Here is a 25935-nt window from a genome sequence, read left to right on the forward strand (position 1 = left end):
ATGGCCGGTTGGGTTGGTCCAAACAGCAACAATGCGAAATCTGAAATGACATCTGTATCCACGAGTCACAAGCGTGCAGAAATTCATTATAATAACAAATTAACAACCACGAAATTTATATTGGAGTTAGGCGGCCACTTAATCTGATGATTGGCCATCTCCTCGTCACAATATACTTAAACAATTGGTGGTTGGGCTGCCTCGATGCTCATACTGTAGGGTGCCATTTGGTACAACTCACGTAACGGTGGGATTATTTGACCAAGATTGCACATGTTATGCTAAAAACACGTACATTATAATAGTTATGTTAAAATCAACTCATGCTCATACTGTTTGGCAGCCAAACTTCAATACTCACTGCACTTTTAGTTTTTGTCCAAAAGATCAACCACCAGGCCAACCAGAAAAACTTGCTGATCGTTTAAGTTTACGTGAACTGAAAATGAAGAGATCGAGCCCTTGTGATTTGAACTCGAATCCTGATCTCTGTAGTACTTGTGCATGCACCGGGCGAGGCGAACAATGGGAGAGGTGATTCATGCTGGAGAAGCAGGGCACATGCTAGATGGTTTCAGCTGGATCAGCTGAGAATGTAGCATGTGCTCTTGCTCTCCTGCTTGAGTCCTGTCCCAGAGGAAATGATTACAGCAATCAGCATCGCATTAATGAAGGTACACTATATAAACTCTGCACTAGTTTGTGTGGACATAATTACTTTTAGTCTGTCTTAGACATTGCCACATTGAGATGTGAATCCACAAACCAAAATTGTGTTTTACTGAGAAGGATTTTCTCTTAATTTTTCAATTTTGTTAAAGCCATCTGTTTTGCTAACTCTAATTTGGTGATTTTAAGATATTTATACCCTGTTTTCCACCTGCCATTTTGTTGCATTTTGTGAATATATATGCCTTGCATGCTAGCTGCTAGGGCTGTGATATTCAGCCATGTTTGGCGAGACAAACATGGAGGTTATCTCATAAGTTCAATGCTGATAGAACACTAAAAATCTGTATGAAAAAAGAAGATGTGTGCATAATACCCTAAAGAGGTAAAGTTTCCTGTTTCATATTAGTGGTTAAACAGAAGAGACTTGCTGCTTCTGCTCATTCCTTCTGAGCATCCATAGCCTATTAGCCATCAGAGAAGCTACACTTGCTCGTTAAAGAACTTTCTGGTAGCATCAAAACGAAAGGGTAATAAAATGACTCGCATATGTTATTGTTAGTCAATGAGACACAACGTGTAAATTTCAAAGCATCACGAAATTGCAAGGTAGAGAGGTCCAGGACATAGCGACCAGAGATGCTTCTCATTTTTTCCGCCTAATATTTTGTTTGAGATCATTCTTTGCTTCTTTTCTTTCTTGCAGCAAGTTTATTATTGATACTTTCTCTGTTTGAGCCTGCTCTATTGCTTCTCCATCTATAAGACTACATTCCATCAAATCTTTTGGATTCCATAGTTCCTGAGCAACCCTCATTCAAACTACAATTCAAACAAGAGTTCCAGCCCCAGTTTGTGGAGACAGAGGAACTGACCAAGCTGCAGTTTATTGTTCTCAAGAAGCTCATTTCGTCTTTGGTTGAACTAAATAAGTGGAATGAGAAGAATCCAGGACTTCAATAGGAAAACTCTGCTTGACAGAGCTCCTGAGCTAGGACAATGCTTATAACTTGTAGAAGAATGTAGCGGTAAACATTAATTTTTACATATTTTGGCTAAATTTACTGGTTGGATTACTGATCCGGAGAAGCTGAAGTAACATTCCAGGTAAAAGAAATGCCATTTCTATTTCTAAACCTGATTTAATTCTTATAGCTCAAGATTCTCCCAATTTGATGCTACCTATATATTCCGAAGAACCAAATCATGTCAATATCATCAACAAGAATATAAAAGCAGCATTTCCATTTCCATTACAAGAACAACTGGTCTTCATTCACAAAGAGCAGTATTACCATTCTGGGGATTTCAGCATTAATGTTTGGGTTAAATGTCAAAACACCTAATGGCTACTGCACATTATAGTGGTTCTGTACTTCTGTCTGATTCATGAAGTTTCCATGAATTCATACACAAATAGAGAGAGATATTTAATGTAGTCAGTTTTGCATGTAATCGTCTGTACTGTGTACGAGTAGAACGATGCTTTTTTGTAACTGAAGTTTCATATCCTTGAAACAAAACCGGACCCCTCATCAAGAAATTTCTTACAAGACTGTATTCAGAAAGCAGATGTTAACTGCAGAATTTCTAAGTTAAGATTACATATATGTCACGCAAATACATTAGCTTCTGTTTCTGCACGAACAAGGCTAGCGTATATACCATTCAGATGAGAAGCCATGAGTTTGTCATGACTTCCAAATTCTGTCACCGAACCTTCCCTAACAACAGCAATGGCATCAGCCTTCCTGATGGTAGTGAGGCGGTGAGCAACCACAATGGTAGTAGCTCTCTCGGATACCTTCTTTAGTGCTTCTTGGACGTGCTTCTCTGATTCCAAGTCCAGGGCGCTGCTAGCCTCATCGAGTAGCAACACCTTTGATTTCTTTAAAATTGCCCTTGCTATTGCAAGCCTTTGTTTTTGACCACCCGAAAGCTGTACACCACTCTCGCCAACCTAATGCAGGAGGTATCGGGTCATTTAGGCCATTATCTAAGTAAAATTTGTCATGTTTTATGCAGAGAAGATAAATATGAAGTTAATAGCTAATGTGAACATACCTCAGTTTCATAACTTTGAGGGAGGCCACATATGAACTTGTGGATATAAGCTTCCTTTGCAGCTTCTTCGATCTCAGCCCATGAAGCATTAGGGTTTCCGAATGCAATATTATCACGGATGGTTCCAGCAAACAATGCAGGCTCTTGACCCACCAAAGCTGTTTGCTTTCTCAACCACTTTAAATTAAGTTCTCTGATATCTGACCCTCCCATTAATACTTTACCTTGAAGTGGATCATAAAACCTCTGTACCATCCATATTACGGTTGATTTTCCTGATCCACTGCTTCCAACCAAGGCCACCATGCTTCCACCTTTGACCTTAAGGTTGAAGTTTCTCAATACAATTACTTCAGGTCTTGATGGATATGCAAATGTAACCATCTTGAATTCAACATCAAATGGCTTTGAGGTTTCAATCCTCTTAACCTTTCTGCGGTCATTACGTATCAATGGCATGCGGTTGATGACACTGGTTACCCCAGGAATTGCAGTCGAGGCCATGGAAGTGTCTGGAGCAAGTCCAGCCAGTTGCCCCACGGAAAATGAGCTAAGAACAAGTATTAAGAAAATTTTATACACTTCTCCAAAATTAGCATGATTTTTGTCGACTAAATAAGCACCAAACCAGAGGGTCAGAGTGTAAGCTGCATACATCGCACCTTGAGAAAACCCCAAGGCTACTCCAAGTATTTGTGACCTTTTAACTGATTTTTTCTGCGGTTCAGACAAAGCCCTATCAAAGGATTCAACTATCTGTTGTTGTGTTGAAAATGTTGCCACTGTCCTTATATTAGACACTGCACCTGAAGCTATGTTGCTGGCTCTGGCATAAGAACCGTTGTCCATTTTGGGACCGACATTAATGATCAAGCTAAAGTAACTAGCTCCAAGTGTAAATGGAGTGACCAGAGCTGCCATAATAGCCAGTCTCCATTCAATAGCGAATGAAACACTAAGACCAACGGCTGCTGAACTCACAGCCATAAGAAAGACTGAAAACCGATCACCAAGAACTGAGCGAAAACTTATGCAGTCAATTGACAGCCTTGAAACTAGTACCCCAGTGGAGTTCTCGTCAAAATCAAACCAACCTGGTTCTTGTTTTAGTATTGATTGGAACAGTAAATTCCTAACTCTCTGTGTTAGTTTAGTACCAGCCCAACCGCAGAAACCCTGTTGGCCAGTCATGGAGATAATGCACGCGATTCCAAGCCCAACCAGTGTCAAACAGAGGTACTTAACATCCCTTTTTAACTTCTCTTCATCATCATCAAAATATACTTGTAGTGCTTGGCCTAGAATAAATGGGAAGACGGAGAGAATTGCACCAGCAAACATACCAAATATTAGTCCCACCATCAAGAGGCTAAACTCTGGTCTCTGCAGGCTCCATATCTCGGAGAGTCTGTAATCATTTGACTTCCCTTCTTTTTGCTCGTCTGCCTCTACTCTGCTTGCATCTTGTGTAGACTTCATATATTGTGACCTCGAAATTTCATGGACTTGCTTCGATCTTGATGAATCTTGTACTGACTTCTCATGCATAGAGAAATCTGTACCAGCGTGAGCATCAGTGCTTTTCGATGCAGAGTTGGATAATGCATCAGAAGCAAGTTTAGTGAGATTAAAGTAAGCTCCTTCTTTTTCCATGAGCTGATGATGATCCCCGATCTCAACAATAGAACCCTGATCCATAACAACAATTGTTTGGGCATTTCTTACTGTTGCTAGCCTATGAGCAATAACGATGGTTGTTCTGCCAACTGAAATCTTGTCAATTGCCTGTTGCACCAGAGACTCGGACTCAGCATCAAGAGCACTGGTGGCCTCATCAAGAAGAAGGATCCTAGGATCTTTAATCATTGCTCTAGCCAGTGCAATCCTCTGTTTTTGTCCTCCAGACATTTGAGTTCCGCGATCTCCAACCTGCCATTGAAAATTACGCCTTGAAGTATCTATATGTACAGGCTGGACAACGGGGAAGTGATTTCAAAATATCTCATACCTGCGTATCATAGCCATCTGGAAGTGCGGAAATGAAGTTGTGGGCGTTGGCAGCTACACAAGCTTTAGTAGCCTCTTTCTTAGTGGCATTTTCTCTTCCCATCATCACATTCTCTAGTATAGTTGTCGCGAATAGAACTGGTTCCTGACCCACCATCCCAATCTGACTTCTTAGCCAATGGACCTGCAATGTCTTCATATCATGACCATCCAAGGTGATCAAACCTGAAATTTGAAAGGGTAAATTATGTATGGCTCTCCCATAAAATCTATTTTTATTGCATTTATTGTTCAGCTGAGAATCAATAATAGTTACCCTGAGTTGGATCATAAAACCTCTCAATAAGAGCAAAAACGGTGGACTTTCCACCTCCGCTAGCACCAACTAGTGCTAAAGTTCTTGAAGGAGGAATCACCAGGTTGAGATTGCGAAGAATAAGAATATTTGGACGCGATGGATACACAAAACTAACACCTCTAAACTCAATTTTTCCTCGTGTACTTGAGAGCCTCCTACCCTCAGGACTGTATGGATCAATTTCTGGAACTCTATCTATTACTTCAAATACGCGACTGGCTGCAACAGTTCCTTGAGCAAATTGAGCAAAATATGACAATGATAATGCCAACCCCCTAAAAAAAAAATTTATAAGATATAATGTTCGACGTTTTTCTTCAATTGATGAGTGTGCAAATCCAGTAAGTTTTCGCATCAAACTATTCTGAAAAAATATTCTCAGTCTGTAGGTGAGTTTTGAGATATATGCATTACCTTCCTCCTACATTGACACCAAAAAAGCAAGCTATGGCTGCACCTCCGGTGATCTCATGCTTAGCAACCAAGATTGAGCCGTACCAGAAAGCCAGTGCCCATGTTGCATAAGTAACCAAGTATATAACTCCCATTCCTATACCCTTGGCAAATCCAATCTTTTTCCCAAATGGAACAGAGTTTTCCAATAATTCAGCATATTTCGCGCTTAGTTTGTCTTCTGCTACAAATGAAAAAACTGTTCTGATCGAACTTATGGCTTGCTCCGCCACTGTACCAGCACCGCGATAAGTAGCCTACACAGAACATAGCAGACATGTTATAACTTATTAAGAGAAATGCAAATGTAAACATGCATGAAAAATTGATCATGTTTGCTCTCCTTTTACCACTTCTTTTGATGTCAGACCAACATAAACAGCTTTATAGGCAATTCCGCAGAACATAGTCAAGGGGGTGACTGCAAGAACAGCCAGCGAAACCTTCCATGATTTGATAAAACCAACAGCGTATCCACAAAAAAATGTGAATACGTGATGAATGAAATGTGCCATCTGCATTCAAATTTGTGAGTACGTTAGTAACTCGAGATTCATGGATGACTACTGTAATAATATTGAAAAAAAATTGCTTGTGAACAATTTAAAACAAACAAGAGGATTATATGGACTGAACACCTTCTCCCCCATCACTTCTTGTATCTGTGCAACATCGCTTGAGATCCCGTGCATGATATCTCCTGTATTTATTCCGGTGTCAAAGAAGGCGATATCTTGCCTTAAAACGGCTCTCAGATACTCAGTTCTAATGCGATGAGCAGACCGCTCCCCAGCCAATCTCCAACAAGTGATTTCTGCCAATGACTAGTTCTAGTTAGTGTCATAAATCAAACAATTTTCAAAAAATAGAATACAGAAAAGTTGGGAGCCTAGGAAACTTGTGCAGCTTACCCATGTATGCTCCAACAACCACAATCGCTGCTAATCCCATCATAAGCAGACATATCTGAAATTTTCATAATCATAAATCAGAAAACAATCATCATTGCGTTATATACTTGGGGTAAAATTGCCTTAACAAGGAAACTATAAGGCTTATGTCATATAGTCTTACTCTTTGTACGTCGTCCATCAAGTGAAGATTGTTGTTTTTGCTGTCCTTGGCAATTTTATTTACAAATTCCCCGAAAAGCAGAGAGTACCAAGGAAGAGATCCTCCATTAATGAAGGCTCCCACACACCCAAATATCACAAGTAAGATATCAAAGTTTGTTGAGAATCTGAATAAACTAAACAGCCCAACTGAACGTGGCGGACCAACATCATCCTCATCCTCATCGTCGTCTTCAACTTCATACGCAGATTTCCTGTCATTATCATCGTAGCCATGGTCACCACCACGCCCATAATGATGACTGGTTGAGTACTGCTTGCTATCATGAACATTGTGACCATGGTTTCCATAATCCTGTTCTTTCGAGATATCATAAGGTCCACTGCTCATATGATTATGTCTACCATGACCATGTGATATTCCGTGGCTACCATGTCTCTGGCCACCATGGTTGTGCAATGACTCTTGATGATGATCACGGTGACCATGAACAGCCTCATGATCAGGTGTGTAAGCGTGTGAAACAGAAAGCCATCGTTGATGCTCATCGAGGTTGCTATTAGGATCAAGAACTATCTGCCGCTCCACATCTTGAATAGCATCAAAACTGATCAGACTGAGGCTATCCTTCTCAGCCTGAGAGACAGGCTTTCGAGGCCTTCCTTCTACAATCGGCACGCCTGAAGCTCCACGGGACTTTTTGCGTTCATTGCTAGGACCAGAAGTCGAAGCCATACCTCCAACAAACGATGAGCTAATTCCAGGATCTCTGGCAATATAGCTCTGGAGCTCAAACCTTCCAGAAGGCACTGTGCCATAGCCAGAATGCTCGTAGTTCGAATGACTCAAGTTCTGGAAAGCATTAGTAGTCCTGGAAAGGTAATAGTCATTGGCTGACTGCTTGAAAATCCGACTGGTCTGACTCATGGGAGTGGCCGTCCACGGGCTGAGTGCTGCACCAAGATTACGTCCATCACGCCATCCTGTGGACTCAAACTGCCACGAAAGCTCCCCTTGCCAGGACGTGTCAGTGTCAGAGGCAAAGGGAGTTGGGGGCACCACAGGGCGGGATCTTCGTGCATTAGAAAGGTGTGAAAAATTGTACGAGCTGGAGAAAGAACTCATTCCTGAAGCCGGAATGTGAGATCTAACAGGCGTGGTGTGGCGTGGTCGACGGTGTGATGAATAGTCCATCTCATAAGAAGATTCAGCCATACCTTGAAAATCAGAGACAAAACTAAACAAGGAAGTAATATAAGAGATGAACAACAAAAGACAAGAACAACAGTCGCTAAGGAACAACAGAACCTCGTTTCATCCGCCTATTTATGATCCTATTCGATGCATCGACACAAAGTTGAGATATCTTTGAAGCATATACATGAGCTCAAAACTGGTGACAGTTAATATATATTCTAATCTGCTGAGGATCACAATCTAACTTGTACTTCATATCATCTTACTACCACTAAGCAGCGTTCAATCTGTTATTCGGTCAGCGTCGTGTGATTCTCTGCAGTTTGCTGTTAGATTATACGACGAAGCCAAATGCATTGTCCGAAGGGACGGCAGAGGAAGATTATCAAATCATATTCAGCCGGCAAATATAAAGAGTAACGTAGGTAACGGGTATTTTTATGATGCTTTGGGTTATTTAAGGGATTTTTCTACGAAGTTGATTGAGGCTAGACTCGCTCTGCATGCTACATTCGTCTAGTTTTTATGGTCAAGCTAAACAAATAAACAAGTAGAGGTTTTCATTCAGGGTTTTCTTCTCATTATTGTATTGTTCTCTACCTTATATCGATTGACCTTTGACAAAGAAGCTGCCCCCTATTAACATATTCAAGTTCAAAGTAGTACTACTAATTAAGCAGGGATTTGCCATTTCTCATCTGCTGGTTCCTTGACTTATCTCTTTAAACATCTCCAAGTGTCAGAGACCAAATAAGCCATCAAGAAGTAGGTAAAAGTCTAATCCAGATCACCAAAGAAATCAGTGCAGCGAAAATATAGGTTGAAATGATTCCGGCATTAACAAACACTTCCATGAATGTTTTTTTAGTAACAAAGCGATAAACGTTAATAAATCTTCGACCTGGTAGAATAGGGAACACAATAGAATTAGACTTTATCTGTTCTGGATAAATGTAGGCAGGTTCACAATCAGATTGTAATCATACAAGATGCATTTTTATGATAGTATGCCCTAAAATGGCATGGCGTATCTATCTTGTTATGCAGACCATGAGTTTATACAGGGTGGAAAACATAATGGCAACATAAACCAAAACAAGCCATCAAACTCTTCCTTACATAGCTCTCTATAAAATCTGAACATATGATTTAAGAGTGAAAATATCAAATGTACAACATACAAATTTAATGCAAACGAAGGGGGGAATGGGAATGCTCTTTCCTACCAAAATCACAACAACTCCGCTAGTTGGCGATGTTTTGCTCAATACAAATGTACAAGATAATATTCAATCACTTCTCAGAGATAAAAGGCCTGATTATGTAGGAGCTTCCCATATCCACCTAATATACATAATACTATTGTCGACATCAGACAACCGAGCTCTTCATACCTCAACAGCATTTGGTTAATATAGGTATCATCCTTTACACCATATCATGGTATGACCACTAACATTGTAACCAGTAACATCTTCAGAGCTTATCTAAGTTTTGACTCGCCCTTGCTTCGAAATGACGACAATGAAAAGAACGAACGGGGGGCTGCAAATTATAGACAAATTTCAGTGCAATGTTCAGTTTCATGTTGATAATAAATGGCCTAACAACCTAACCTCAACCTCAATTTATTGGGTAAATTGATGATAAATGGTCTAACAACCTCCTAGACAAGTATTCCAGTTTCGCTAATGATGATATCAGCTTATCAAGAGTAAATATTGGCCCAGCTCGATATGGTACGTAATGTTTTCTTATTTACAAAAAAAGACAAAAATGCATCTCTTTGATTAGTTGTCCACAGGAAGCAGAGCAAAGTTATATATGTACAGTCACCAAGTTAAGAGTGACCTTTCATGGAGCTTCCAGACAGATGATCCTCCCTCAATCTGAAGTTAGCTGGAGGAGCTGGGATTGAACTTCTCAAGGCTGCAAAAAAAAAAAGAATTATACTTCAATTAATTGAACTAAACTCCTCAAGTTCCTCTATTGAAAAGAAGAGGACTCAGATAAAGCAATTCAGCACCTTTATGTATTCTAAAAACAAAAGGCCCTTGATTAGCAACGGAGGAGGAAAAAAAAAGGACATGCACTTCTTATACAAAACATATTCGCTGATAAATAAGATTTGGAGATGTAACAAATGGAATCAGATTTATTAATTAATTAATCAAAATTTTCATTTACAGTGGGTGAGGCTGATTGTAAGAAGACTTTTGTCAATAAAGAAAAATCCATGGGTGTTTGAGTTAGCTCATTTTCCACTTACAAGCACTTTGGTTGCATCAGATATTTCATCCAAAAACCCCAACCACAGACCACTACACATTCCTATATTTCTTTCCTTCCATACATTGAACATGGCCATGGCTATCCCTCAAATTTGAACTCAAAAAGGTCTTCCATTCATTTGCTGTACAGGCAAACTGTTTTTTGCATAAGCTGAGAAAGGTTTTTAAAATTAATCAGGGGGCACACGCCGAAGCCTTATTTTAAGACATCAGCAAACTGAAGCTTGATTACGTCCATATAAAATACTATAGGCTGTTCCACAGAAACCAGCTGACACTTCTGTTGGTGAGTGCTTACAAATAGAGCTGTCTAGTAAGTAGTAAGTTGTTAAAAGCACTACTGTTATATCTTTGCATGTGTAAATTATTGAGCCAATAGTAATTCCGCAATTTTCTTATACGAAACATATTCTCTGATAAATAAGACTTGGAGACGTAACAGACGGAATCAGATTCATTGATTAATTAATCAAAACTAACATTTACAGTGAGTGAGGCTGATTGTAAGAAGACTTTTGTCAATAAAGAAAAATCCAGGGGGTGTTTGAATTAGCTCATTTTCCACTTACACCTAAATTGGCCATTCTACCCCCCCCCCCCCCCCCCGCCAAATTAAAATTATAATGTTAAGTGTTCATTTTTCTTTTCTTACTCTTATACAGCAGAAAATACAAAAAGCATCATTTGACAGAATTAAAATCTATGTATCTGATGACAAATAAACATGTACTAAAAAACTATAAAAGATAAGATCACCTTGCTCACTATAGAAATCACTTTCACGAAAGGATTCTTCTGAAGCATGATCCTGTGAGAACCCCATTCTTGACTTTCTTAAATCTTCGGATGACCGATTAGCAAGATCTCGTCCATCTTCTGTATCATCATCTCCCTCAGAAGTTGTAGCAGAAATCCAATCAACCAAGCTCTCTGTGCCCCGACTTTTCCTGCCAAATTTCAGTAACCGCTTAAATCCTTTACTCACATCCTTCCTTGATTGAGTGCTCGATAAATTCGCTCCAATCATCGGTTTCTGAGCACTTCCCCATTTCTTCCGCATCCGAGCTGCATCAGCTTCTGTTTGATTTAATGGATGCAAATTCCATGATGCGGGACTTCCCATCGGGGAGTCAACAGAGGCATCAATATCAGAGCCATCATGAGGATAAGAAAATGGATGTTGTACACGTGAATTCCATGACATAGGACTTTCACCAGGAGATTCCTGCACAGCCCCAACAGCATGCAGGGTAGAATGCGTGGAAGAAGGAAATAAGGATTTGTCTACTTGAGATGATGAGTGCAACACATCTCCATCTTCAGATCCAGAAGTATTCAGCTTGGCAGATTCTTGACCTACACTTGCCTCTCTGTGATCCATACTAAGATTCTCTTCAGCTGTCCTAGTTAAGCTTGCCTCATCATCTTCATCTCTCACTAAAGCTGCTGAATCCTCTGGATCAAAGGACAACTCATCAGATTCATCATCATTATCAATAGACTTGAACATTGAAGCCTTAAGCTTCATCTCGCCAACACCACGTCCTCCACTATATTTGTTCTGAAGGAAAGGTTTGTCATAGCGACTTTGTTCTGTCTGCCCGCTGTCAAATTTTCTTGGTGACAAAACCGCTGCATCTGAGTTAAAAGCAGACATGCCCTTAGTTTCAGCAGGATTCATGCTGGTCTTCTTCACGGACTGCGACCTCCTTGATTTCTCTTCCTTGACATTGGGTATCTCTTCGTTGGTGCTTCTGCTGCGGGTGTAGTTTCTCAATTGTGGGCGGGCAATTTTGCTACCGGCTGAATACGGTTTTGTGTTTTCTTTTCTCAGGTCAGAAAAGTTGGGAACTGATTGCACAAGAGGATTTTCAGATTGCATTCTTCTCCTTGCTAAACTAGAATTGGAAGCTTTGGAGGCTGACCTTGAAGACGCTACCGCCAAATTTCGGGGTGTGGATGATGAGAAATTTCTATTTGGTAAAACTCTCTTATTCTGGGAACTCCTAGAAGCACCATTCCCTAAAGAGGCATCATTAATAGAACTTTCTTGACCAAAAGATTTTTGTTCTGCAAGCTCAAGCGGATCTTCATCATCACTTTGCAAGAAGTCTGGCTGCTCGCAAAAAAAAAGAAGAAAAAACCTTTTAACAACTAGTTAAACTTTGAAAGAAAGCAAACATCCAGTTTCCCCATTAACTATCTTCTTGAGATGGAAGTTAAATGCTATATACCTGCTCAATCTTCAAACTTGACTGATTTTTGAATGATCGGAGTCTCTCTGCACGACGACGGGCACTATATGCCGAATCATTTCTATCTGTCGAACCTAATAATTTGTCCCACATCTCTCGTCTGCTGCATTCAAATATATCCTGCATTTCTTTCAGTTTTGCTTCTTTCTCCGTTCTTCGAGAACCCCATTCTTCCCTTAGTTTTGTATCTCTTTTCTGCATATATGTATCATAACATTTGCCTCTTGATTCATCCAATAAGCCAAAGTCAGAGACATTATATTTCACATTGTCCATGTAATTCTGGTTATCAGCAAAATCAACATGCAAACCCTCATTAAGCTTTTCCATGTTGCTTAAGCTACCCGAGGAGACGATCATATTTTTGTCCAGCAATTGCGGAGTAGTATCTTCAACTTGTTTTCTCTCTGGTAAGCTTGATGACACCTGTTCAGTCTGCATGTCATTAGGCTTGCTCCTTCGGGTAGAATTAGACTGCTCTACAGGGGCTCGAAGTTTATGTTCAGCAAAGAGCTTCTCAAGCTCATTTGCTTTAATCTTCAGCTCGTCATTGAGTTCCTGATTACCTTTGGTTTGCCTTATCCTCTGAAGTTGTTCAGTCTCGGGAGTTGTGAATATATCTTCCTGGTCTTTAAAAGCCATCTTACCAGAGAACGATGTTTTATTATTTCCATGAACAGAACTGCTCGTGCTTTTCTGAGACTTCCGGGTATGTTCACGTGCAGGGTCTTGCTTCTGGAACACGTTTTTTGGAATCCCAGAATCTTCAATTTTGAGTATAGGACTGGCATAGTGCTTCTCAGATGAGGCCAAGGCTTGCTTCTTCATTTCCTCAGTTTCTTTTATCGACTCCATGCTAACTTGAGAAGCTAATGGATCACCCAAGGAACCTCGATATTGAGCTGAAAAGGCTTCTCGAATTTTTGATCCACCATCAGATTGTCGAGAGTCCATTGCTGTCTTCACAGGGGCCCTTAGTCGTGAGCGCGGAGCTGATTGCTCCATTGATCCAAGATCTTCCTCTCTGTCCACAATGTGATCTCCTGATGGTTGATATGATTCCTTTGCAGTTAAACTGATGCTACTCTTGCTTGCAAAGGTCACAGGTTTCATCTCAGAGAGACCTCCTTTTTTCAGATTAGCAATCTGCATCTCTGAAGTTGCTTGATCTAGAGTTCCACTCTGTTCTATGGTCCCCTGTTGCTCATCATTACCATAAGAACTCCTAGACCTCCCATGTTTCTTGAAACCAAACCGATCCGCCCTGTCAAAGGAGAAAGATCTTGATTGGCTTTCAGAAGTTGGTTGGTCCTTGACCCCAGCCTGACTAGAAGATGTATTTGACAAATTCTTATCTTGAACTTTGGATGTCTTAAGGATAAGATCAGAATTTTCAGACTCGCATGAATCCCCTGTTCGTCCAGAAGAAGCCACCATGGGTATTATGGGATTTACAAAATCCTTTTTAGAATTGCCCTCCTCTCTAACAGAAACAGCCGTTTGGTCTTCTGTCCCAACTTCGCAAACAATACCAGGAATACTCCTGAATTCAGGCTTATCGAAACTGGCAGCACTATGCAAGTTCTTCCTGTCATCAGGTTTGGGCTGAGGAGCTGAGGCTAGAGATGATGTGCATCCTGGGTTGTCAACTTCCTTCTTTTCGTCACTTAAGTCGACACTAATGCTCATATCACTGACACCACTCCATCTCCTCAATACGGCCTTCTCAGCTGCTGTGGAACCAGAAGAAATATCAGAGGACAGTCTTCGAAGCTCAGAAGACTTTGCAACTACGGGCTTCCCACCACTACCAGTAGAGGTCTCTTTTTGTTTGTTCTCGAACAAGCTTATCCGATCCTGCACACTGAGCCGCCTTGCAGGCGGACCAGGCTGAGTTTTCAGAGGCTCAACCTCACCACTGCTCTCTTCTTTCTTCTCTAGTGCACTACTTGTGTCGTCTCTCTCAGTGCTGCACTCTCTAGAACGTCTAACAGAGAATGTGGGAGAAGAAGAGTTGAGCTGCTGCCACGAGGAGAGCTTTGATTGCTCACCAGATTGCTCATCCGGGATTTGTTCTTTGGTCGCTTCATAGTCAATGGACATGTCAGATCCATACGAAGATCGTACTGTTCTGTCATCTACTCCAGAGTTCCATGAGTTCATCAGGTCAGGCCGTCTCTCACACAGAGATAAGAATTTGTTGCAAGCATCACTGGAAAAAATATAAAAAAACAATGCACAAGCATATTGTTCACCCCTTTTATTAAACTTTGAAGTAGTAAGCATTACTATGAGAGAACAAGTAAAACAAACACAGATGTTTGGGGGGTTATATACTTGTATTACTAAAACGAAGATGAACTTTCAGAAACTTACTTAAGGCGATAGGCACCAAACTGATCTGAAAATATTTGGAGTTCTGACACACTGTCATGATTAAAACCAGCAGCAGCAGCACGAGCACAGGTTGTGGCTATGTCCTGCTTAACTGCAGCAAGTCGCACATCAATTGCTCTCAGAAGTTCTTTCCTGTGTAAAGATATTAAATTAAATTAAATTAAAGATTAATTAGGTGACTGTTGGTATGTGTGCGCAGGCATCAATAGATAATTTATTTGCATGCTAACATATACTAGATCACTCTGTAGTATGCCAAAACAATATTATCCAATAAAAGAAATGTGTATTAAATTATCATCTCCAGGATATATTATAAGTTCCCCAAATATTTTGGGGCTTTATTCATCTCCAAGACCTTTATACATTACCCAACTACACAAGAGGGTCGTGTAGCACTTATTAACATATATTCTATTTTTGTAGAAGTTATACTTATTACATATATGAAGTAGCCAGCCATTAAGAGTGTCCACTATTTCAAATCAGAACATTTTCCTTTTTTAAGCTTTCTCCATGAGTATTTCAAGCAAATCCGGAAAAAAGATAAGGCAATGGGCGCAGATCTACAGAAAAAAGAGTAGTACTTTGTTGCATCTGCTGCTGTTGTAGCACCGCTTCTATCTCTCCCTGAAACAGTGAGGATGCCATAATGTCAACAAAAAAAGAGTAAAAGCACAATCTAAATGGAATCAAAGTTTAACGTGGTATATATAGTCTAGCGTGGTGTATATACTTGCCCATGGTTTTATTGTTGAAGCAAGCACATATTTCATGATATATGTCAATAGGTGCAATACTTAAGGACTTCTTATATTCAATGAGTAGAATACAGCCAAAATAAACCATCAATAGAGACAGATTTAGTTAACGGATTAATCTAATATTACAGAAGTAATATGTATTTCAAATAATTATCATCAAAGAATGCGTAAACCAGCTATAACAAAATGCATTTTATATAGTTAAGAATCCACTCAAAAAATGTAACCAGGTGTGCTTTTCTATTCTAAACCTATATGAGCTGTCAAGTGGAGAGATTCTAAGTGTTTTGGTGCAATATGAAGCTTCCATTAGACTATTAATCTATGTCATCTAGGTGACTTGCTAATCCAATGGTACCTAGGTAAATATGTTTTCACATGTAATGTAATAATAAATACCTGATGTACTTGAAGTATGATCTTCCACTCCCTGAAAATTAATGCAAATCAGCCTAATAAGTAGCTTTCAGTTATAAATCTCTATAGTTTGCACCAAGTGCCTGTGATTGCAGGCAAGCTTCTACCTGTGAATAAATGACTCGAGCTGCTTCCAGCTGCGACATTTCTGCATCAAAGGTATTAACCATCTCCAAGACTTCAGGCGTACTAACAAATCGCACAAACCTAGAAACAAGGACAATAGTTTATAGCAAAAGCTGCCACACAAGAGTCCAACAAAATTCATAAGCTACATTACCTTTCAAGTGTACCCTTAGTGAACCACCTTTCTCCATCTCTGTAATTCTCCGCCTCGAGTTTAATTGACTTAGCTGACAAAGCAACTTGTTCCTCTGCAATCTTCAATTGTGCCACAAATGGCTTCAACAACCCTGAAGCAAGCTTCTCTACATTCCCATCACGAGAAATAAACAATTCACATCTGCCCAAAGCATGCAAAACAAAATTTAAGCACCATCACATCAAAACAAATGAATTCAAAAAATTCAAAACAAACATTGTCTTCACCGTGAACGCTTAGGGGATAGCTGGAACACAGCATAGTCAATAGGTGTCTCCGACTTCATCTTTCCTCTCTCAAGAATCGTATATCATACAATCAAAACCTGCTGCCCCTCTTTAGCAAACTAAAATTCCAATAAAGCAATCCACAAACCACATGTCTTCAGATCTTACACATAATGTACCTAACCACGCCTCCGACCTCAATCCAGCCAAATTCACCCTCTGCAAGCAAAATTACACAATCATCTCGAGCCAACACAACCAGCATTTAACTAAACAAACAAAACACAGATCTTACACAACAAAACTCAATTCCAACATTCACACACACCTACACATTACCATCTCCCACAGCTAACAACTTAATTAAGTTCACATTAGATCTGATTCTCCAAATATCATCACAATTAACATCTTCAATCAAAATTAATCGAACTCGAAACCCGAAAATTTTCAACACACAACAAACTAAAACTACTAAAGAAATGAAAAGGGCAGCTACCTAGAAGCAAAATCAAAGCAAAGATCGAGACAGATCGTTTGAAATCGCAACCGACATTGAAAAATTGAGCACAACACACATTCTTCCTCTTGACAATCTACTTGAAGCAGCTAAAACAGAGACAAAATGTAAGTATATTTGTGTGTATAGGTGGGGGGCTAGGAGGAGCTGGTGCTTTTGATAACAGTAGATAGGGGGTTTTGTTTTGTGTTGTTTTTATAAATTTGGAATTATATGAAAAAACCCTACAACAAACGAGGAGAGAAGTGAGATATACACTAGATATACATACAGATGTGTGTGAATGGCTGTTGTCTTTGCTTTACATCTTTCTAAAACACCATCTTCTGTTTCTCTCTCTAGAATCCCTTTTCTCAGAAGCCGTGGGAGAGAGAGATTGAGAGAGATTGTGTGTGTGTGTGTGTTTCGGACAAAACTGGAAATGTTAATTTAGGAGTATTTTATTTGGCAAAGTAGTGGAAGTAAAATTATTCTTAAACTACTGTAGCAGAATCAAAGACAGTAGACTCTTGTAGTCTTGTTTCCCGTGGTGTTTGTGTTTTCAGTTTCTCAATTTGTTTCCACACTGATTTATATACTTAACAACATATTTTAGGTTTCTCTAATTTAACAAATTATATATAATAAAATCAAAAGTCTAATATATATTTGAGAATGGACAAAAATATTAGCTAAATAATGTGATGATACATATCTTCTCAGCAGACGGGAATGAGAAATGTATTCTAACTCTTAGACTATCCCGAACTGATTATATATAGTAGTAGTGTAAATCAGAGTTTGAATCGATGAAAAATAGATCAAAGTTATACGGGTCGTTTGGCCGAGTTTAAAAGAAGTGATTTATTTCTTAAAGTAAAGAAGTGGATTATAAGCAAAATGTTGGTTTGAACTTATAAGTTACTAAAAATGTTTGCATACTTGTAACTTATTTTGTTATAATAAGCTCCAAATCCAAAAAAAAAAAAAAACTAAGGGGGTGTTTGTTTCTAGCTTAAAAGTCGGGCTTCTAGGTTATAAGTTCGAATCATTATTTGTACCGTTTGTGTAAAAAATCAAGAAGCACTTATAAAAAGTTAGGAATGCTAACTTTTGTTTCAGGGTTTCTGCTTATTTTCCAAACACTTTAATCACTTATAAGTCTTAGCTTGCTTCTAACTTCTACTCTACTTTTTTATTTTAAGCAAGAAGCACTTATTTTAAGCTCACTCAAACGGCCCCTAAGGTTTCCTAACTTTTTCTTGGGCTTTTAACTTTTAAGCCTCATTTTAAGTACTTTTAACTTGCCAAACGGTATATAAATAAGTTGAAACCACTTCTCTTCAAAATAAGCCATAAGCTCAATCTGCCAAACACGCACATAATAATTTAGATAAGATTTTACAAATTAAATTGATGAACGAAAATTTTTATATGAATTTCGTTATTAGGATAAATTATTATTATGTTATATATTGATATTATACTATATAATAATATAATATCCATAGTAATAAACATATATAAATAAATCTTACTTTTGATCTGAATACTCCGATTATTGAAGTACTTATTATAGAATAAGGTTCACCAAATTGGAACTTGAGTACTGAATTTTGTAACATTAATATATAGATTAATAAATACTCCCCAGTGTTCTAAAAGTCAGCGATTAATCGGGATTAATAGCCGATTAATCGTTGTTCAGTCGGACACCGTCTCGATTAAGCGTTAATCGGCGAAAAAAATCCTTTTTTCTGAAAATCGGTCAAAATCGGGATTAATCGGTCAAAAGTCGGGATTAATCGGGAAAAGTCGGTCAAAAATCGGTGAATTTAAAAATTTTAAAAATAAAAAGTAAAAAAATTTCAGAATTTAAATTTAATTTTAAATAAAACAAAAGGCACGGAAATGACAAAATACAGAAATTAGAATTGTTTTTATTACCTTTCACTCTTTCAATATTAACTCCTAAACTCTAATTACATAAATTTGCAATATCTTCATTCGCAGATCAATCAAATTCAAGTTTATATATGAGATGACTGGACTTGTATATGTATATAAAGGCATGTTTTGTATTATAAAAAATAATTAATTTTTTGATTTTATATGACTATAAATTTATACTATATATAATTATATATAAAATTTAAATAATAATATTAAATTGATTCCGATTAATCACTCCGATTATCCGATTAATCGTTGGACGGTGCTTTCTCCGACTAAGCCCGATTCCCGCTTTTTACAGATACTCTCATGTTGCATTTTCAGCTAGCATATATGCATTAGTCCTCAACTTTACACTTTCTTGCTCCCTTACAATTGCTCGTTATCAGATTTTCATTTATTAGGGGAAAAAAAGAGAACTCGAATCGATATAAACTTCAAGTTTTGGGTTTTAGTTCAACTTCAATCCTAAGAGCATTAGTACTCTCAATTATTTTTTTAAAATAATATACTATATGACTCCTAATAAATTAATATATTAAAATATTATGACACTTCAGATCCTATTTTTTTATTTGCTCTTTACTTATATTTTATTATTATTTAAGAGAAAATAAGAGTTTAGTGAATAGAAATAGAAGAAAGTGAATATTATATTCAATGTATTTTTTTTGTCATAAAAGGCGAATTTTATTAACAACTTAAATCATTTGACAAAAACATAATCGAAATCAGGGTAGACATCTCCCTCCCTAGGGCTGTCAAAAAATCCGCAAAATCCGGTATCCGTCCGAAAAATCCGTTACCGTATCCGGGAAAAAGCGGATAAAATCCGTATTCCAAATAAAACGGATATTATCCGTATTCGAATCCGAAGATTGCGGATACGAATATGGATATAGGCGTATCCGTATCCGAAATTATTTAAATAATAAATAAAATATATGTGTATATATATATATATTATATTAATTATATAAATTTATTATATATCTATATTTTATTATTTTATCATGTAAATTCTGAACAAGAATTAATATTTTAAAATAAAAAGAACATTAAATTGAAAACAAAAAAAATACAATGAACATAATACATAGTACATACAATCGTGAGTCACGATACCACATCAGTAGAACAATTTACAATTCACATTTTATACTACAAACTACAGAATCCACCCACCAAACCTAATCCCGTCGCACATCTCTTGCCCTCTTCTAACCCTAAAAAGCAAAATCCTCCACTATGCTTAGATCTTGTTTCATTCTTCGACTAGTTCTTCAATTAGATCTTGATCCTTAAACTTGTATGCTACGATGATATTTGATTATGTGCAGGTGCCTGAACCTGACCTTAGCTTCCTCTGTTGTTTTTACTTTCTTGTGTTTTGCTTGCTCTCGTATCTGTTTCAGTCAAAATTATGCATACATTGAGGCTTGGGTATCCTGCTGTGGAGTAGTTATTTTCTTTGGGTTTATTTGAAAAAGCGGATTCGGATATTAATCCGGATAATATCCGGCGGATACGAATACGGATTTTTTTATTTTAAGATTTGCGGATACGGATCCGGATTCGGATACGGTTGTTAGTAGGCGGATTCGGATACGGATATGGGCTAATCAGTATCCGTTTTATCCATTTGACACCCCTATCCCTCCCTCCAGGGCCGATGATCAACCGGTGCAGTCAGCCCAACTGCACCGGGCCCAAAAATTTTTGGGGCCCCAGATTAATCCAGCAGGCCTAGTTATATGTATGATGTATCAGATAAAATATAAATTTGTTTAGGAGAAAATAAAACACACGTACACAAAATAGAAAAACATAATAGACGCGCAGAATGTAGTTAAATTTTTATTTAGTGTACATCTTTTTTTCAATAAAAGGGCCTCAAATTTAAATTTAGCACAGGGCCTCTTATTTGATTGAGTCGGGCCTGCCTCCCTCCAAATACGATCAGCTATAGAATAATTTTGTCGCGCCCAAAAATGACCTTGTTTGCAGACCGTTTAACGAATCTAAAGTTAATATTTTTAGAACTCAAGCTTGCTAGAAGAACTCGACATTCCTTGATCACTCTCCCCAAGTACGAGAAACACATGAAAGAGCTGCGAATGGCTTGTACCATCTGCAAGCAATCAGACTCGACCAAAATGTTATTGTGATCTCCATTCTTTATCCAACTTAACGCTTTGCGAATTCCCATTATTTCAGCCAATTCTGGGCGAGCACAGCCTCATAAGCATTTTGATCTAGCTTCAACCAATCTGCCTTCGTGATTTCGAACTGCAAAAGCATGATTGCAATAGTTTGATTCCTCGAAAATGGAAGTATCGGAGTCAACCTTAACACTGTTAGGCTGAGGTAGGCACCAATGTTCATCACCATCTTTGTGAGACATGTATCCCAAAAGTATGATCATGAATACTTCTCCATCGATCGAAAATATGATCTTAAACACTTCTCCATTAGTTAAGGATCGATTACACTGATTCCACCACTTCAGAAAATTTTAAGCTACATTGGTTCTGTATAAGCTCGTTTATGCTCTTCCATTACATCCGACAAACCATTACTATAACATGAATATCCTTATTTTGTTGCAGTTGAAAAACCAATTGCAGCCAGTCGAGAAAAGAAGTAAAATCACCAAACACATGTGAATTGTTTATCATCCCCCAACACGCAGCAGCATGGGGACATAAAACTAGAATATGTAATACCATCTTTGGATGATCATTACACACTGAACATACGACATTTGCTTGAACTCTTTTCGTAAGCAATATGGCCCTGTTTGGGAATTAGCAGTTAGCTGTTAACGGATTGAATTAGATGTTTTGACTAGCTGATTGAAATAGATGTTTTGACGAGTGGATTGAATTAGCGGTTTCGTGTAAAACTGTTGGGTAAATAGTCGTTTCATTAGCTTTTTATGACACATACCAAAACCTCTAACCCAAAAAACTCCTCAAAGTAGCTTTTTAAAAATTAGTTTTTTGAGCCCAAACCACTATTTCAATCCGCTAACTATCAAACACTATTATTAGCGGATTGAAATGGTCAAACCTCTAAATCACCCCAAACCTCTAATTTTTCTCCAAACCACTAACTTTCAAACACAGCCTATGTCTTTAGTAGGTAAGCTATTAGTACATGCACGTACGTCATAAGAAATTCTTCACTTCTGGAGGAATTTTCAAATTCCAAAGTTTCCGCCAAAAGCCTGAGTTACTAGCTACTCATTCTTGTCTTCCTGCATGATTAAATAGGCACTTTTCACTAAGTAATTGTCCAAATTTTCATGCTTCCATGAATTTGCAATAAAATACATATAGAAGAAACTATGCATATAGATAATTAAAACAAGGGTATGGTTATTTTTCATAATTTTTGTTTAAGATATTTTTATTAATTTTTAAAGAGTAAAGTGCATTTTGTGTACCTGCACTTTAAGCAGGACACCACTTCCAATATTGAACTTTGAAAAACACCATATGCAATACCGTAGTTCAGAACCCGTCACAGATTGTGTTTTTCCGTTAGACCAGTGTAACGTCGTTAACAAAGTTGGGGGTTATTTCGTAATTTAACCTCTGCAACGACTCTTTCGACTACTTAATCAATGTATCTCTCTCTTTTCACGTTGTTGCTCACCGCCATGCCTCCTCTCGTCACCACCGCCGTCGCTCTCCGTCAACTCTATCTATCCCTCTCTCCTGACCTCGTCCTCGGCCACCTCAGTCACGGTGGTCCAGCTCGCTGCTGCCCTGCATCACCTAATTTTATACCATCATTCTATTCCCTAGTGTTTAAGCATCTTATTTACGCTTTCAATTTGATTATTACTCCACCAAGCACAAAATCCCTAAATAGGTATGAACCCTAATTACAAATTCAGAAACCCTAAATATTTGTATGTATATCCGTGTGGCTGTGGATCGATTTGAAATAGAGGAATGAATAAGTTGAGCTATGAATAAATTCTACTTTCAGGCTAAAATGTTTCATTTTAACTCAAAAGTCCTTACATCTCTTTCTATGCATGCAAGTCTGTTTAAAGTAATATCATTGTCCAAAAAGTCTGGTAGTTTTATATTTTCCGATTTGAATCTATCATTTCCGTTATGGAAATCGCGTGATAAGGTGAAGAAAGTAATTAAGAAAGCCTGGGAACAAGCAGATATCATTGAAATTACTAACAAGAGCTTGAGTTTGATCTGCTAGATGAAGATCATTATGTGAGAATGATAAATTATCGGCCTCAATATTATGCTGATGATTATGAGCAAACTAAAAACAAGAGAGACTATTATCACTATGCACGCGAGGAAGTCTCTCCATTATGGCACCCTGGTTTAAAGTTTTTGTTTGTTACAGATGGAACACTTCAGATCCATTATTATTCTCCTACTTTTGAAGGTGTTGTGGTTGGAACGGGAGATAATGATTTTAGTCTAAATTGACAAAGAGACACATGTAATAAAAAAATTTTAAAATTTGAATATTGAAAGTGATACTTATTAAATGGTGATATTGTAAATGGTGTCCTACTTAGATTGCAGGTACACATAATGCACTTTACTCATTTTTAAATTAAGAGTTTGGATGAATGTATCAATAAAACCTCTCTCTTAACCCTAATTCTCTCTAGCCTCTATCCCGTCGTAGCTGTCAGGGGCTTCCATCGGTTTTCACTGGTGGAAAGCCCCGAATCAGTTTATTACTTTATTTTCTTCTTAATTTTTGAATAATACTTCTTCTCGGGAAACTGAGATCTAAAACCATCGGGAGATTTCGCTGTCTCTCTTCCAAGCGGGTGGATTTCAGTCCGATTTCTCTTGTTTTTGTGGTTCTGCTCCGGATCTATACTCGAGAGATTCTTAGATCTAAAACCATCAGAGATTTTGCTGTCTTTCTTCTCTGTTTCAAGCGGGTTGCTTTTCAGGCTGATTTCTCTTGTTTTTGTGGTTCTGCTTCAAATCTAAGGTTTATTCATCTTTAGTTATTATTTTGGTTTGGTGTAGTCTCTCCTTGGTGAGAGTTAGGTTGTTTCTCTCCTTGGTGAGAGAAATCTTAATAAAATCTATTTAAATTTAAGGTTCAAGAATAAAATCTTAATAATTTTAAAATTCTGTTTTAAGCATGATTTTTCTTTGAACGCGGCACTTATAACCGAACTAATTTAAGAGTAGTGCTACATGCACAAAATTGGATACAGGATTTTGTACAAAATAAGATGGCGACTGAGGTGGAGAGTTTTAATTGGTGCTATTAATGGATATGGAGCTCATTTCAATCAAAAGTTAACACATACTCATTATGTGAATTTTTTTTATCCAATTTTGTGCATATAGAATTTTTCCTATTTTAAACTTTAGCACCGTTACGGTTGATGAAACGGTTATGTGGATAGTAATTAAGTTAAGTTGGGTTATTGATTTCGCTTAGTTGTGAGTTGTGACATTATTAATTAGCACATGCAGTTTTAGATTTTATTCTCAGGCTTTCTTTATCTCTTTCCTGTCTTCTTCCGCTTGCAGAAAAATAAAAATTAATGTGTTATCTGTGCACACCAATAGTTTTACGATATGTAAAATGTAAATACTGTTCAACTTGTACTCCCTCCGTTTCAAATTAGATGTCCAATTTAAAAAAATCATACAGTTTAAGAAAAGTGGATGTTCACAAATTAATTACATTAAATGATCAAAATATGTGGAGTGAGATTGATCTAGGAAATATAAATAAGAGATGTGTGAAGTAGAATTGGTTTTGGAAATATGATTTTGCATTGAAAGTTGAAGTGGACAAATAATTTGAAACAATTTTTTTTTTCAAAAGTGGACATATAAATTGAAACGGAGGGAGTAAGTTATAAATATAATACCGTAACACTTGGAATTGAAACACCAAGCAAGCTGTATAATTTGTTGCTGGGCAAAGAAAGTCGTGGATCACATGGTGATTATTGTGGGAGTGTGAGTGGGTTCGGAGATTCAACCAGATTTGGGCCAGCCCGTGTAATAGCTGCTCATGGATTCCTTTGTTGGGACATTAATGATGACTCATTCAATTTCATAGATCTCCATATCTCTATTTTCCCTGATTTTTTTAAGTTATTTTTCTTATTGTGTTAATGGTGTTGATCGAGCTTGGCCTACGCACTTGCATGGTCGGTTGGTTCAGTTTGACTTTCTGGTGTCCTCCGAACCAGGGTGCTCCATACTTCAGTCGCATCACAAATTTTTTCTCATATAAATGAACACGTATCACTGTTTCATAATTAACATCAAGGTTCCTCCTATTAAACGAACTGTTTGTCTGGCGTGTGATGGACATATTCTTAGCACTAACTTGTACTTCCTCTGTTTCAGTCAATTCTTTAGATTTGATTTGGACATAGTGGTTCAGAAATAATTATGTATAAAACAATGAAAAAGAGAAAGAAAAGTGAGTAAAGTGATGAGACTATTGATTTTTAATGTATAAAAAGAAAATAGTAGAATAAAGATAGTGTGAAAAGGGAGGAAAGTGAGAAGATGATGAGACTCATTGACTATTTTTGGTAAGTTTTGAAATGTAAAGAATTGGACGGGACATCTCAAAAAGAAAGCCGTAAAAAAAATAATTAGGACAGAGAGAGTATGTATTTAGCTCATTTTGATTGATGTGATTTTTGTGTACGCGACGTTCATTATTAAGAAGTATGAAACAATCGAAATAAATTAAACTTAGCTAACATGTGCTCATGAACATACTATAAAAAAAAACCGTTAGACGATTATATAATCAATCAATGCGATATTTTCTGGCCGGGAACTTTAACCATAGAAACTTGCTTGTGAGGAACCGACTATTGGTGACATTGTTTTACCGAGATTTTATCATTACATGAATTGAGTTTTGGGAACACAATCCTTTTCAGCTAGAAGAGAAATCCTGAATCATAAACAGAAAACAGACCATACTTATGACCTTTACT

At 37.7% G+C, this 25935-nt stretch overlaps 2 protein-coding genes across 4 annotated transcripts; both read right to left on the bottom strand.

Annotated features, from left to right (window-relative positions):
- Positions 1 to 2181: 2181 nt before the first annotated feature.
- On the bottom strand, positions 2182 to 8769 carry LOC108227168 (ABC transporter B family member 19-like). Its single transcript, XM_064079553.1, has 9 exons — positions 6626 to 8769; positions 6463 to 6517; positions 6190 to 6365; positions 5902 to 6066; positions 5513 to 5808; positions 5057 to 5373; positions 4742 to 4965; positions 2734 to 4662; positions 2182 to 2629 (listed from the first exon to the last, which is right to left on the bottom strand). The coding sequence occupies exons 1-9, from the start codon at positions 7838 to 7840 to the stop codon at positions 2282 to 2284; spliced, it is 4725 nt and encodes a 1574-aa protein (XP_063935623.1). The 5' UTR covers positions 7841 to 8769; the 3' UTR covers positions 2182 to 2281.
- Positions 8770 to 8920: 151 nt separating this feature from the next.
- On the bottom strand, positions 8921 to 17488 carry LOC108227169 (uncharacterized). 3 transcript variants are annotated; one of them, XM_017402181.2, is made up of 12 exons: positions 17287 to 17444; positions 16995 to 17104; positions 16496 to 16714; positions 16227 to 16409; positions 16054 to 16153; positions 15929 to 15959; positions 15353 to 15395; positions 14745 to 14897; positions 12348 to 14580; positions 10870 to 12229; positions 9674 to 9751; positions 8921 to 9367 (listed from the first exon to the last, which is right to left on the bottom strand). In XM_017402181.2, the coding sequence occupies exons 3-12, from the start codon at positions 16552 to 16554 to the stop codon at positions 9306 to 9308; spliced, it is 4302 nt and encodes a 1433-aa protein (XP_017257670.1). In that variant the 5' UTR covers positions 16555 to 16714; positions 16995 to 17104; positions 17287 to 17444; the 3' UTR covers positions 8921 to 9305. The 3 variants fall into 3 exon arrangements, with proteins under 3 accessions (XP_017257670.1, XP_063935624.1, XP_017257671.1); XM_064079554.1 differs by having other exon boundaries at positions 16995 to 17091; positions 17287 to 17443; XM_017402182.2 differs by lacking the exon at positions 16995 to 17104 and having other exon boundaries at positions 17287 to 17488.
- Positions 17489 to 25935: the final 8447 nt, after the last annotated feature.

Source organism: Daucus carota, chromosome 6 (assembly GCF_001625215.2).
Source record: "Daucus carota subsp. sativus chromosome 6, DH1 v3.0, whole genome shotgun sequence".
NCBI lineage: Eukaryota > Viridiplantae > Streptophyta > Magnoliopsida > Apiales > Apiaceae > Daucus > Daucus carota.